The 14056-nt window shown below is 38.2% G+C and overlaps 1 protein-coding gene across 8 annotated transcripts in view; it reads right to left on the bottom strand.

Moving 5' to 3' along the window:
• BCKDHB (branched chain keto acid dehydrogenase E1 subunit beta) overlaps window positions 1–14056 on the bottom strand; it is a 239714-nt gene that overhangs the window by 212122 nt on the left and 13536 nt on the right. For all 8 annotated transcript variants that reach the window (XM_063724679.1, XM_024247917.3, XM_054556883.2 and 5 more), the window contains 2 exon segments: window positions 6623–6700; window positions 5038–5106 (listed from right to left, as the gene is read on the bottom strand). In XM_063724679.1, coding sequence (XP_063580749.1) covers window positions 5038–5106; window positions 6623–6700 — 147 coding nt within the window.

Genomic DNA, 14056 nt, shown 5'->3' with positions numbered 1-14056 from the left:
TAGTTTTCCCAAGCTGCTATGACAGGCCACACTTGTGGTGTAAAGGAATGGATACTGTAATGGAAAAACATCAGGTCCCATGAAAAGGCACATGTTTAGGCCTGTAGACTAATTCAGGAGGTCCTCAGCTATTCCTTTCCTCACCTAAATTTCCTCCAATAAGTGGGCCAAATATACACTAAGAACCACAACCAGGCAAGTTATATCAGTATAGAATAATGTTACAAACATACCTTAAACCTGACACACCAAAGTCTTATTTTAATAACACACACGCACACATACACTCTTTCTCTTTCTCTCTCTCTCTGAGAATGACAATAAGTATGGATTTTGTATATGCCATGAGGTATCTGTCTCATTACTTATATGAATGAAAGCATGTGTGACACCAGGCACAGCGGCTCACGCCTGTAATCCCAGCACTTTGGGAGGCCAAGGAAGGCAGATTACCTGAGGTCAGGAGTTCAAAACAAGCCTAGCCAACTTGATGAAACCCCGTCTCTACTAAAAAATACGAAAATTAGCCAGGTGTGGTGGTGGGCACCTGTAGTCCCAGCTACTCAGGAGGCTGAGGCAGGAGAATTGCTTGAACCTGGGAAAGAGAGGTTACAGTGAGCCGTGATCGCATTACTGCACTCCAGCCTGGGTGACAGAGCAAGACTCTGTCTTAAAAAAAAAGAAAGAAAAAAAGCATGTGTGGCATTCAACATAAAATCACATATACCCTACAAATCAACTACCTTTAACTGCCCTCTCCCATTCCCTGCTTCCCCAGATGTCCAGCTGTTGCTCCTGATCAATACATCTCATTACTTACAGTGGTTAAAGCTGCCATTTGGAATGCAATGTTGATGAGGACATACTATTTTATTTCTTTTAATTTTCAAAGCACTCATACTATTTTGTTCTATCAAAGGACAAGGAAGAGAAGCAGTTTGGTGGTACTAAATCCACACTCATCTGGATCGTCTGGAATACAAAATGCTCTATGTCTCTCTTCCTTTTCTTATAGCATTGCCTCTAATTATGCAATTCCTTCTTTGTCATATCAAGTAGTATTCAGCTTTACAACATATGTCAGTAACCCACAATCCTTCAAATTCCGCCTTCTGATGGAATATAAAATGCTTTGCAGCAGTTCAAGTGCTGGCACAATGCCAACAGGGATGTTCTCATTTCAAAGGGTAGGCTGCCACCTACTGACTTGATCCTTTCCCACTCAACATTCAGCACTCCCCAGAAAGCGAACTGATCTGGCACAAGGGTTTTCTTTGCTATGTCATTTAATGCAGTGTGACTTGATTGTTACATTGAACTGTATCAACATAATCTTTTAGTTATTTTAAATACAAATTATCCTTTAAAAATCCTAAGCAGTTATGCTTCTGTATAGCTAAAAATTCCTGCCCTATATTCAAAAGGGCAGATAATTTTTTAAGTATGTGTTACTTTTTAAATATGCAAGAAAAATGTATTTTAATATATTTCTCTTCACCCTTTCCTTTATTCTTCACTTCTGAAAACAGAAGCTCACTTACTCTCATTAGAAAGTATCAGCGATTTAATTTTTCATCTTGATCAACAGCCTCAACCTGAAATTAATAAAGTGTAACTTCACTGCCCTAAAACTATTGTAAAAATTCACAGCAGCTGCTGACAATAAAGCTAAAAGAGTTACTTAGCCATTAGTTAGCTCAGGCTCCTGCCATGACAGGAAACATCAATTTGCAGGTGCCCTCTAAGAGCACTGGACTTTTTCAAGTTAAGAGTTAGTTTCTCCCCATTTTAACCTATTTTTTTAAGGAAAATAAAATCAGACCAACCTAAATAATTGATGTGAGAGAGGGAAATCCCCTTCCTGAGACAGTAGGACACTGTCTAAGTGAGAGCAAAGGGTAAATTCACTCAACAGCATGCACTTCATAAATACTGCCTGATACAATATTAGGTCCTAGGGATCCATTCTATGGAACAGCTTAAAGATCTGCTGCCTTTGACAACTTTCTGGTGTGGAGTTATGGATTATAGTACAACTTTCAAGATTTAAAAGGTGCAGCGTGAATAGTAATAAAGAACTGCCTGAGTCTGCTTGGAGGGTCTGGAAGAGTTTCACAGGGGAATCTTCTGAAAAAGAAATAGGAGTCAACCAGGTAATCAGACAGGGGAGAGAGACCCAGATAACAAGTGCAAAGGAAGAGAGAAGAAAAAACAACAGGGGGCTTAAGAGAAACAGCCAGTAATTCAACATTAGTTTTAATAAAAATTTTTAAAAGCTCAAGTTCCTAGGTCTGTAGAGTAAAAAATAAAAGCAGATGAGGTCAGGTAGCTACATAGGTAGTTCTCAAAGTCTTTGGTAGCCAGGCGCAGTGGCTCACGCCTGTAATCCCAGCACTTAGTGAGGCCGAGGCAGGTGGATCACAAGGTCAGGAGTTTGAGACCAGCCTGACCAACACAGTGAAACTCCATCTCTACTAAAAATACAAAAATTAGCAGGGCATGGTGGCATGCGGCTGTAGTCCCAGCTACTCGGGAGGCTGAGGCAGGAAAATCACTTGAACCCAGGAGGCAGAGGCTGCAGTGAGCCGAGATCGCACCACTGCACTCCAGCCTGGGTGATAGAGTGAGATTCCATCTCAAAAAAAAAGTATTTTGTATGTCCTAAGAAATATGCATGTTAAAATCATCATACTGGCAACAAGATAGGGAATGGATTGGAGGGAGGGTAAGACTAAAGGAGCGGTGACTGCTAAGAAAAGAAATAAAACTGCAGGCAGAGAAAAATTAAAGATCTGAAGTATCAGGGCAGTAAGAATGGAAAGGAGGGGCCAGATTAGATATAATTGTACAACTTCACTGAATGTGGGGAACTAGAAAGAAGGAAGACACTTAGAATTTCCCCAGTGTCTGGCTTAGGTAACTAAATGGATGGTGATATATTCACCAAAATAGGAAATGCACTAGGAGGCATACATTTGCTGGGTGCATGTAGCAATCTTAGGAGTAGAAATGCTGAGTTTGAAGTGACTGTGGAACACTGAGGTGAAGATGTGCAGCAGAAACTGAATACACAGATCTGAAGCTCAGAACAGAAGTCTGAACTAGAGACAGAAATTCAGGAGTCACCAGTGTATGAGCAGCAGATGGCATCGATAAAATGCCCCAGACAGAAGGGGTAAGCAGAGTGTTATGGATGAGAACCTGGGCAGACAGCCAACAGAGGACTCAATAGCCTACACAAACCACTAAATGGATTTTTTGGGAGGAATAAATGAAGCAGTACATGTAATACACTCAGAACAGTACCTGACGCAGTGAGTGCCTAATATTAGCTCTTCAGAAAGCACATGGCATGCTACTACACTGAATCAGGCAAGATGGAATCGTGAGGTCTAGACACTGCTCCACAGCATAGTTATACCGGATACAGAAAAGACTCAGTTACCGAAGTGTAATTCTGTGTTTGAAATATTAGTTAATATATACAAACATATTCAAATACAGTCTAGAAGTATATATACCAAGACGTGTACAGTAGTTATCTCCAAGTTATCTCTGAAAACATGAGCAATTTTTATTTTATGCTTTTCTATATTTTCCAAATTTTCTACAATGTATATGCATTACTTCTGAAATCAAATGTGTAAATACTTTTAACTGTTTATTAAAGATCTAAAAGTTTGTAGCAGGAGTCTTAATGATCAGGACAAATAATCTTTTGCCCAACTACCTCAAGCTCTAAGCAGGTATTGGAAGTAGGAGAAAGCAGAGGGACTGGATCCAGAAACTCAAATGCTATAAATGGAAGAGAAAAGACTAAGCTGGAAGTTCCCAATAAGTGAGATGGAACATGTATGGGTTCTTGGATTTAAGTATAACATAACCTCAGAAACAGTGGAACAGAAAAAGAGACAACAATTAAAAAAAAATCTTAAAGACCCTCACTCCTCTTGCCCTGTATGAACACACAAGCAATATAGAGCAACGCCAAAGGAAAGAAGAGAGGGAGGTATCAGCTCCTCTCAGCCCTCACGTGAACTGCTTTGCTGAATTCTAAATCAGATAAGACTAAGAGAAAAAATAAAATGTCAAAAGCACTTCAAAGGTATCCCTCACAATAGGAGGTCAAAACACATTCCTCACACAGCAAGTCAGAAGAGTGGGAATTCAAAGATGGACCAAAATGCATTCTGATTATTTTAACTGAGTCAAATGAAATTAATAAAAGCAATGGAGAGAAATCAATCACATGCCAATTAAAGACATCAGCTGGGATAAAACATGTAAGAAGGATAATGTGATCGTTCATTGTATGTCAACTTGACCAGGCTATGGCACCCAGTTATTAATATTTGGTCAAACACAGGTGTAGAAGTTGTTGTGAGGGTATTTTTTAGATGTGATTAGCGTTTAAATCAGTAGACTTTGAATAAAGCAGATTACCTTTTATAATGTGTGTAGGCTTCATGCAATCAATTTAAGGCCTTAAGAGAAAAGACTGCAGGTTCCCAAGCAAAAAGAAATTCAGCCTCAAGACTAAAACAGAAACCCTGCCTGAGTTTCAAGTCAGCCAGTTTGCCCTGTGGACTTGCCAGCCCCACAATCACATGAGCCAGTTCCTTAAAAACTAAACCCCTCTCTCTCTCTCTCTCTCTTCCCGAAAAGATAAAATTTGCTAATAAAGACCCAACAGGCAGAATCTTGAACTGGAGGCAATGGAATTGAAATTGGCTAAGGCAGGTAGCAATAAAACACCAAAGGTTCTTGGACAGAAGAATGACACAATAAATAATACATTTAATGACAATTATTTTGGAATCAATTACACTGTATGTGTAATATGAACTAGATCAGAGGGATATTAGAAGACATTTGAGGAAACATAGGCCAAAGGATTCTGCGGGTGGCATTGGAAATGAAAAGGAATTCATCCATACAATGAGGATATGACAAAAAATTTAGTAGGCATATTTTGTATTTTTAAGATCTTTTAGTAAAAGTTCTATCAGAATACTATTCATATAGGTATTTACTTACCATATTTGTCTCGCAAGCCAACAGTGCATCTAAAGACTCCACCAAAGGCAACATCTTCACCAAATATTACTGAAAAACAGTATTTAAATAATACATTTTATTTAATAATCCCTAAATAATACTAACAATGAGAAATAAGTAATTTAAATGTTTACATTTTAAATCACAAAAGATAAATGGACCATAGATCTATATCAAGGTTTCTCAACTTCTACATTATTGACATTTTAGACTAGATGATTCTTTTGTTGTGAGGGCCTGTCCTGTGCACTGTAGATACATAGCAGCATCCCTGGTCTCTACCCACTGGATGACAGTTACTACACACACACACACACACACACACACAGTTGAGACAACAAAAAGTGTCTTCACTTACATTGTTAAATGTAAAGAGAGTTGTGGGAGTGGGGACTAAGATCATCCCCAGTTGAGAAAGAACCACTGATCTAGAATCTCATTTGTTTTATCGATGAAGAAAACAAGACCAGAGAAGTAGTAAATTGACTGGCCACATCAGAAAGCTAGAGGCAGAACTATGACTCATGCTCCAGACTTCCAGGCCTGTGGTTTTTCCTGAGACACAGTATACAGTAAGTAAGCCATCAGAAGAGCATTCCAAGCTAAGGGAACAGTCACAAATAGGAAAGGGATTTAGACTGTGTGAAGCAGAAAGGAGGCAAGTACGACGGACACGTAAGCAAGGCAAAGATTGGTGTAGGTGGAAATTGGCAGGAGCTTTAAAATAGGGGGTATTCATAGAGCTGAATGCTAGTCTCATAAATGCACCTAACCAGTTTTTTTGACCCCAAGAAAAAACTCACCCTTTTCTATGTTTGAATTTACTTCGCTAGTTCAATCATTCACAAGTAGCATTCAAAACAAATCAAGATCTAATCATCCCTTAGTCCAGCTCCCACTTCTCCCTAAAAAATAACTTGTTTTTCATCTAACCTTAAAACTACAGATTATCAGGTGGAAGCCCAATGTATAGTAAACATATATGCACACGCACATATATAAACTGTATATATAGATATATGTTAAATATATATGTATATACATATATGAAGTAAAGCCAATCAAATTTGAAAACATACAGTGGAAGAACAATTGGTTTTGTATCAATGAATTAATAAGATGAAGATTAAGATACTTATAAAATTATATATAAATATTACAATTATTTCCAAAACATATTACAAGTTGAATGACAATGTATTCCAAAGGGAAGCATAAAATCAAGTCTTCATTTTATAAATAAATAGCTGAATGAAAAGGTATTTGTTTTTTTCTATATGCCAAAGAAACAGGAGTACACAATAGGTTTTAATCCAGAAGTTATTAATATAGTGTCAGGACCACACACACTGTAAGAGAAAGCTGACTTTATGTTAAATATACATGAGAACTAACTGGTAATAAGTGGACTAATATTGCAATTTGATTATTTAGCCCCAATCATACCTTTGAAAATTTCAGGTAGATACAATGTTAACCATTGAGCTCCACATAAATATCTTAAGCAAATCTTCAATTCTGGAATTAACACAGCTACCACAATTCAGGCACATATCAGGGTTACCTGCAGTAGGATCTTTGGCCAATGAGTTATCCAAGGCACTTGATACTGACTGGAAAAGATTCATTTTCTGAGTTTGCCCTGTGAAAATCAAAAAAAAAAAAATCATTTCAGATGTTGTAAAATATGTAAAAACAACCAGTTTCTTAACAGTTAATTACAACTTGACTAAAATCAAGGTACAAAGAAAGGTATTATGCAAATTGCTGAATTATTTACAACAATGCTATAAGATACAAAAGCAATACAGACCTGGAGAAGCTTGTTAATGGGGCAAAATTTACCCATATTAAACAATTTTTTGTAAAAGTATAAAAAAGGAAGAAGGAATATAACCAAGTCACTAAATGTTGTGTAGACAATAAGACCTATGGAAAGTCAGAAAAGGAGACCAGTCAAAGTGAGTGGTCTGGGAAGAAGCATAGACAGGTGTTAGGAACCTAAGCCATAAGGAATGTGCATGATCAGTGGCATGTGTTAAATATGTCAACAGCAAATGGTCATGGACCATAAAACAATAAGGAAGGGTGAAGATAAACTTTAGTACCCAGAACTGCTGGAGTTTGGAACATACCATAATCTTATGCCTAACCACATCATATTTAGCCCTTCTTATTGTCTTATTACTTAAATAGAGTATCTGTGAGCCAGTGTCCATTCCCTAAACAGATTTTTTAGGAGGAATAAATGAAGCAGTATATGTAATACACTCAGAACAGTACCTGACGCAGTGAGTGCTGAATAAATATTAGCTATTCATTGTCAGATTCTGGACTCTGTCCATGTCCTTCCATCTTCACCTTAGTACTCTTCTGAATGGTATAGGAAAGCTTCATTTGATAATGTTCTAAATGTTAGAATTCAGAAACATCATGACATTGGAGCTTTGATTCAAGCCTAGGTGCCCACAGTCATCCCAAAACTTTAAGTCAACTCCTCTGCAAAATTACAATTCAGAGCACAGAAAGGCTTCAGCCTAAATCTCCCCTGATCGAGAGGCCCACTCTTCATCCTAGTGCCTGATCTACACGCTGGTGGTCGCCTTAACCCACAGCATGCTGATAACAAATCTTTTCAATACCTGTTGCTTACCCTGATCACGGCCCACCTAACCTCCATGCTATTCATTAGCCTAGTGTGTCCCAACAGTCAAGGTCTAATTCCCAGTGTGGGTCACAACAGCTACTGCTGTTGCCTTCAACTGTCTGACCATGGGACATTGGTCACTTGTCCTTTTCCTGGAGACCCATTTTCTTCCCTAGCCTGGCATTGCTCCACAGCAGGTTCTGACATATGACATCTTTCCTCCTTCCATTATCCACCGATACTCCAGACTTCTGATGTTCTGCCTACTCTGGCATCTAATGTCTCTCTGATCCTTTCAACAGTACTGAACGCCCAGGCTTCAGGTCTTGGCAATCCCCAGTCAGATACGTCCTCTGCCCTCTGTGCCCACAATCATAGCCTGTTTCTACTCTTATATTTGGTGGAGATAACAGGAATTTATTCAAAAATTATTTTATATCACTTATGGCAAAAGATATACAATCATACCACATGTCCATGATTACTTAAAAATTTATTTTTCTTCAGGCTAGGGCTATATCACTTAATAGATACAGGCATACCTTGTCTTATTGTGCTTCACTTTATTTTGCCCTACAGATGCTGCAATTTTTACAAACGGAAACTTTGTAGCAACCCTGTATCAAGTAAGTCTATCAGCATCAGAATCACATTTTGGTAATTCTCACAATATTTCAAACTTTTTCATTACTATTACATCTGTTATCATGATCTCTGATCAATGATATTTGAGGTTACTAGTGTCTTGGGGTGCCACAGCCTTCTGACATTCTGCCATGGCACCCCAAGACAATTACATTAGTAACCTCAATAAATGTTGTGTGTGTTCTCACTGATGCACTGACCAGTCATTCCCCTTTATCTCTCCCTTTCTTCAGGCTTCCCTATTCCTTGAGACATAATAATATGAAAATTAGGCCAATTAATAATCCTACAGTGACCTCTAAGTTTTCAAGTTAAAGGAGGAGCTGCATATCTCTCACTTTAAATCATAAGTTAGAAATGACTAAGCTAAGTACGGAAGGCATGCTGAAAGTCCAGAGAGTCTGAAAGTTAGGCTTCTTGCACCAAATAGCCTAGTTGTGAATGCAAAGGAAACGTTCTTGAAGAAAATGTAAAGTGCTATTCCAGTGAGCACACAAATGATAAGAAAGCAAAATAGCCTTATTGCTGATATGAAGAAAATTTTAGTGGTCTGAATAGAAAATAAAATCAGACACGATATTCCCTTAAGTCAGAGCCTAATCCAGGGCAAGTCCGTAACTCTTTTCAATTCTACGAAAGCTGACAGAGGTGAGGAAGCTGCCGAAGAAAAATCTGAAGCTAGCAGAGCTTGGTTCATGAGGTTTAAGAAGACAAGTCATCTCAGTACATAAAACGGCAAAGTGAAGCATAAAGTGCTGATGGAGAAGCTGCAGTAAATTATCCAGAAGATCTCACTAAGATCATTGACGAAGGTGGCTATACTAAACAAAAGATTTTTCAATTGAGACAAAACATCTTCCATTGGAAGATGCTATCATGGATTTTCATAGCTAAAGAGGAGAAGTCAATGCCTGGCTTCAAAGGACAGGTGGACTCTTTTGTAAGGGGCTAATGTAGCTGGTGATTTGAAGTTGAAGCCAATGTTCATTCACCATTCTGAAAGTCCTAGCACCCTTGAGAATTATGCTAAATCCACTCTGCCTGTTCTCTTTCAATGAAACAACAAACCCTGAATGATAGCACATTTATTTATATCAGGGTTTCCTGAATATTTTAAGCCCACTGTTGAAAACTACTGCTCAGGAAAAAAAAGATTCCTTTCAAAATATTACTGCTCATTGACAATGCACCCGGTCACCCAAGAGCTCTAACGGAGATGTGTAAGATTAACGTTGTTTTCCACAGATCAAAAGAGACAAAGAAGGCCATTACATAATGGTAAAGGCCATTACATAATTCAAAAAGAAGAGCTAACTATCCTAAATATATGCACCCAACACAGGAGCACCCAGATTCATAAAGCAAGTCCTTAGAGACCTACAAAGAGACTTAGACTCCCAAACAATAATAATGGGAGACTTTAACATCCCAATGTCAATATTAGACAGATCAATGAGACACAAGGTTAACAAGGATATCCAGGACGTGAACTCAGCTCTGCACCAAGCAGACCTAATAGACATCTACAGGACTCTCCACCCCAAATCAACAGAATATACATTCTTCTCAGCACTACATCACACTTATTCTAAAACTGACCACATAATCAGAAGTAAAACACTCCTCAGCAAATGCAAAAGAATAGAAATAAGAAGAAACTGTCTCTCAGACCACAGTGCAATAAAATTAGAACTCAGGATTAAGAAACTCACTCAAAACCACACAACTACATGGAAACTGAACAACCTGCTCCTGAATGACTACTGGGTAAATAAACAAAAGAAGGCAGAAATAAAGAAGTTCTTTGAAACCAATGAGAGCAAAGACACAATGTACCAGAATCTCTGGGACACATTTAAAGCAGTGTGCAGAGGGAAATTTATAGCACTAAATGCCCACAAGAGAAAACAGGAAAGATCTAAAATTGACACCCTAACATCACAATTAAAAGAACTAGAGAAGCAAGAGCAAACACATTCAAAAGCTAGCAGAAGGCAAGAAATAACTAAGATCAGAGCAGAACTGAAAGAGATAGAGACACAAAAAACCCTTCAAAAAATCAATGAATCCAGGAGCTTGTTTTTTGAAAAGATCAACAAAATTGATAGACCACTAGAAAGACTAATAAAGAAGAGAGAGAAGAATCAAATAGATGCAATAAAAAATGATAAAGGGGATATCACCACTGATTCCACAGAAATACAAACTACCATCAGAGAATACTATAAACACCTCTATGCAAATAAACTAGAAAATCTAGAAGAAATGGATAAATTCCTGGACATATACACCCTCCTAAGACTAAACCATGGAGAAGTTGAATCTCTGAATAGACCAATAACTGGCTCTGAAATTGAGGCAATAATTAATAGCCTACCACCTAAAAAAAGTCCAGGACCAGACGGATTCACAGCTGAATTCTACCAGAGATACAAAGAGGAGCTGGTACCATTCCTTCTTGTTGCGGGAAGTCAGGGATCCCCAATGGAGGCACCGGCTGGAGCCATGACAGAGGAACATAAATTGTGAAAATTTCATGGACATTTAACAGTTCCCAAATAATACTTTTATAATTTCTTACACCTGTTTTACTTTAATCTCTTAATTCCATTATCTTCGTAAGCTGAGGATGTATGTCACCTCAGGACCACCGTGATAATTGTGTTAACTGTAAAAGTTGATTGTAAAACATGTGTGTTTGAACAATATGAAATCAGTGCACCTTGAAAAAGAACAGAATAACAGTGATTTTTAGGGAACAAGGGAAGACAACCATAAGGTCTGACTGCCTGCGGGGTCAGGCAAAAAGAGCCGTATTTTTCTTCTTGCAGAGAGCCTATAAACAGACATGCAAGTAGGAGAGATATTGCTAAATTCTTTTCCTAGCAAGGAATATTAATATTAATACCCTGGGAAAGGAATGCATTCCTGGGGGGGGGGGTGGGGGAAGGCCTATAAAGGTCTGCTCTAGGAGTGTCTGTCTTATGTCGTTGAGATAAGGACTGAGATACGCCCTGGTCTCCTGCACTGCCCTCAGGCTTATTAGGGTGGGGAAAAACTCCATGCTGGTAAATTTGTGGTCACACCTGTTCTCTGCTCTCAAACCCTGTTCTCTGTTGTTTAAGATGTTTATCAAGACAATTTGTGCAAAGCTGAACTTAGAACCTTATCAGTAGTTCTGTTTTGCCTTTTGTCCTGTTACCTCAGAAGCATGTGATCTTTGTTCTGCTTTTTGCCCTTTGAAGCATGTGATCTTTGTACCTACTCCCTGTTTTAAACCCCCTCCAATTTTGAAACCCTTAATAAAAAAACTTGTTGGTTTGAGCCTCAGGTGGGCATCACGGTCCTACCAATATGGGATGTCATCCCTGGCGGCCCAGCTGTAAAATTCCTCTCTTTGTACTCTTTCTCTTTATTTATCAGCCAGCCAACACTTACGGAAAATAGAAAGAACCTACGTTAAAATATTGGGGGTGGGTTCCCTCGACACCTTTAGGAACAATTCCAATCAATAGAAAAAGAAGGAATCCTCCCTAACTCATTTTATGAGGCTAACATTATCCTCATACCAAAGCCTGGCAGAGACACAACAAAAAAAGAGAATTTTAGACTAATATCCCTGATGAACATCAATGCAAAAATTCTCAATAAAATACTGGCAAACCAAATCCAGCAGCACAAAAAAAAGCTTATCCACCATGATCAAGTGGGCTTCATCCCTGGGATGCAAGGCTGGTTCAACATATGCAAATCAATAAACGTAATCCATCACATAAACAGAACCAATGACAAAAACCCCATGATTATCTCAATAGATGCAGAAAAGGCCTTCAACAAAATGTAACAACCCTTCATGCTAAAAACTCTCAATAAACTAGGTATTGATGGAACATATCTCAAAATAATAAGAGCTATTTATGACAAACCCACAGCCAATATCATACTAAATGGGCAAAAACTGGAAGCATTCCCTTTGAAAACTGGCACAAGACAAGGATGCCCTCTCTCACCACTCCTATTCAACATAGTGCTGGAAGTTCTAGCTGCAATCAGGCAAGAGAAAAAAATAAAGGGCATTCAATTAGGAAAAGAGGAAGTAAAATTGTTCCTGTTTGCAGATGACATGATTGTATATTTAGAAAACCCCATCGTCTCAGCCAAAAATCTCCTTAAGCTGATAAGCAACTTCAGCAAAGTTTCAAGATACAAAATCAATGTGCAAAAATCACAAGCATTCCTATACACCATCAACAGACAAACAGAGAGCCAAATCATGAGTGCACTCCCATTCACAATTGCTACAAACAAAATAAAATACCTAGGAATCCAATTTACAAGGAATGTGAAGGACCTCTTCAAGGAGAACTAGAAACCACTGCTCAATGAAATAAAAGAGGACACAAACAAATGGAAGAATATTCCATGCTCATGGATAAGAAGAATCTGTTCGTGAAAATGGCCATACTGTCCAAAGTAATTTATAGATTCAGTGCCATCCCCATCAAGCTGCCAATGACTTTCTTCACAGAATTGGAAAAAACTACTTTAAAGTTCATATGGAACCAAAAAAGAGCACACATAGCCAAGATAATCCTAAACAAAAAGAACAAAGCTAAAGGTATCACACTACCTGACTTCAAACTATACTACAAGGCTACAGTAACCAAAACAGCATGGTACTGGTACCAAAACAGAGATCTAGACCAATGGAACACAACAGAAGCCTCAGAAATAATGCCACACATCTATAACCATCTGATCTTTAATAAACCTGACAAAAATAAGGAATGGGGAAAGAAGTCCCTATTTAATAAATGGTGCAGGGAAAACTGGCTAGCCATATGTAGAAAGCTGAAACTGGATCCCTTCCTTACACCTTACACAAAAATTAACTCAAGATGGATTAAAGACTTAAATGTTAGACCTAAAACCATAAAATCCCTAGAAGAAAACCTAGGCAATACCATTCAGGACATAGGTATAGGCAAGGATTTCATAACTAAAACATCAAAAGCAATGGCAACAAAAGCCAAAATAGACAAATGTGATCTAATTAAACTAAAGAGCTTCTGCACGGCAAAAGAAACTGCCATCAGAGTGAACAGGCAACCTACAGAATGGGAGAAAACTTTTGCAATCTACCCATCTGAAAAAGGGCTAATATCCAGAATCTACAAAGAACTCAAACAAATTTACAAGAAAAAAACAAACAACCCCATCAAAAATTGGGCAAAGAATATGAACAGATACTTCTCAAAAGAAGACATCTATGCAGCCAACAGACACATGAAAAAATGCTCATCATCACTGGTCATCAGAGAAATGCAAATCAAAACCACAATGAGATAACATCTCACGCCAGTGAGAATGGCAATCATTAAAAAGTCAAGAAACAACAGATGCTGGAGAGGATGTGGAGAAATAGGAACACTTTTACACTGTTGGTGGGAGTGTAAATTGGTTCAACCATTGTGCAAAACAGTGTGGAGATTCCTCAAGGATCTAGAACTAGAATTACCATTTGACCCAGCAATCCCATTACTGGGTATATATCCAAAGGATTATAAATCATGCTACTATAAAGACACATGCACATGTATGTTTATTGTGGCACTATTCACAATAGCAAAGACTTGGAACCAACCCAAATGTCTATCAATGATAGACTAGATTAAGAAAATGTGGTACATATACACCATGGAATAC

This window comes from Pongo abelii, chromosome 5 (genome assembly GCF_028885655.2).
Source record: "Pongo abelii isolate AG06213 chromosome 5, NHGRI_mPonAbe1-v2.0_pri, whole genome shotgun sequence".
Classification (NCBI taxonomy): Eukaryota; Metazoa; Chordata; class Mammalia; order Primates; family Hominidae; genus Pongo; species Pongo abelii.
Note: the sequence above shows the minus strand (reverse complement) of the source record. Positions and strands in the feature narration are given on the sequence as shown.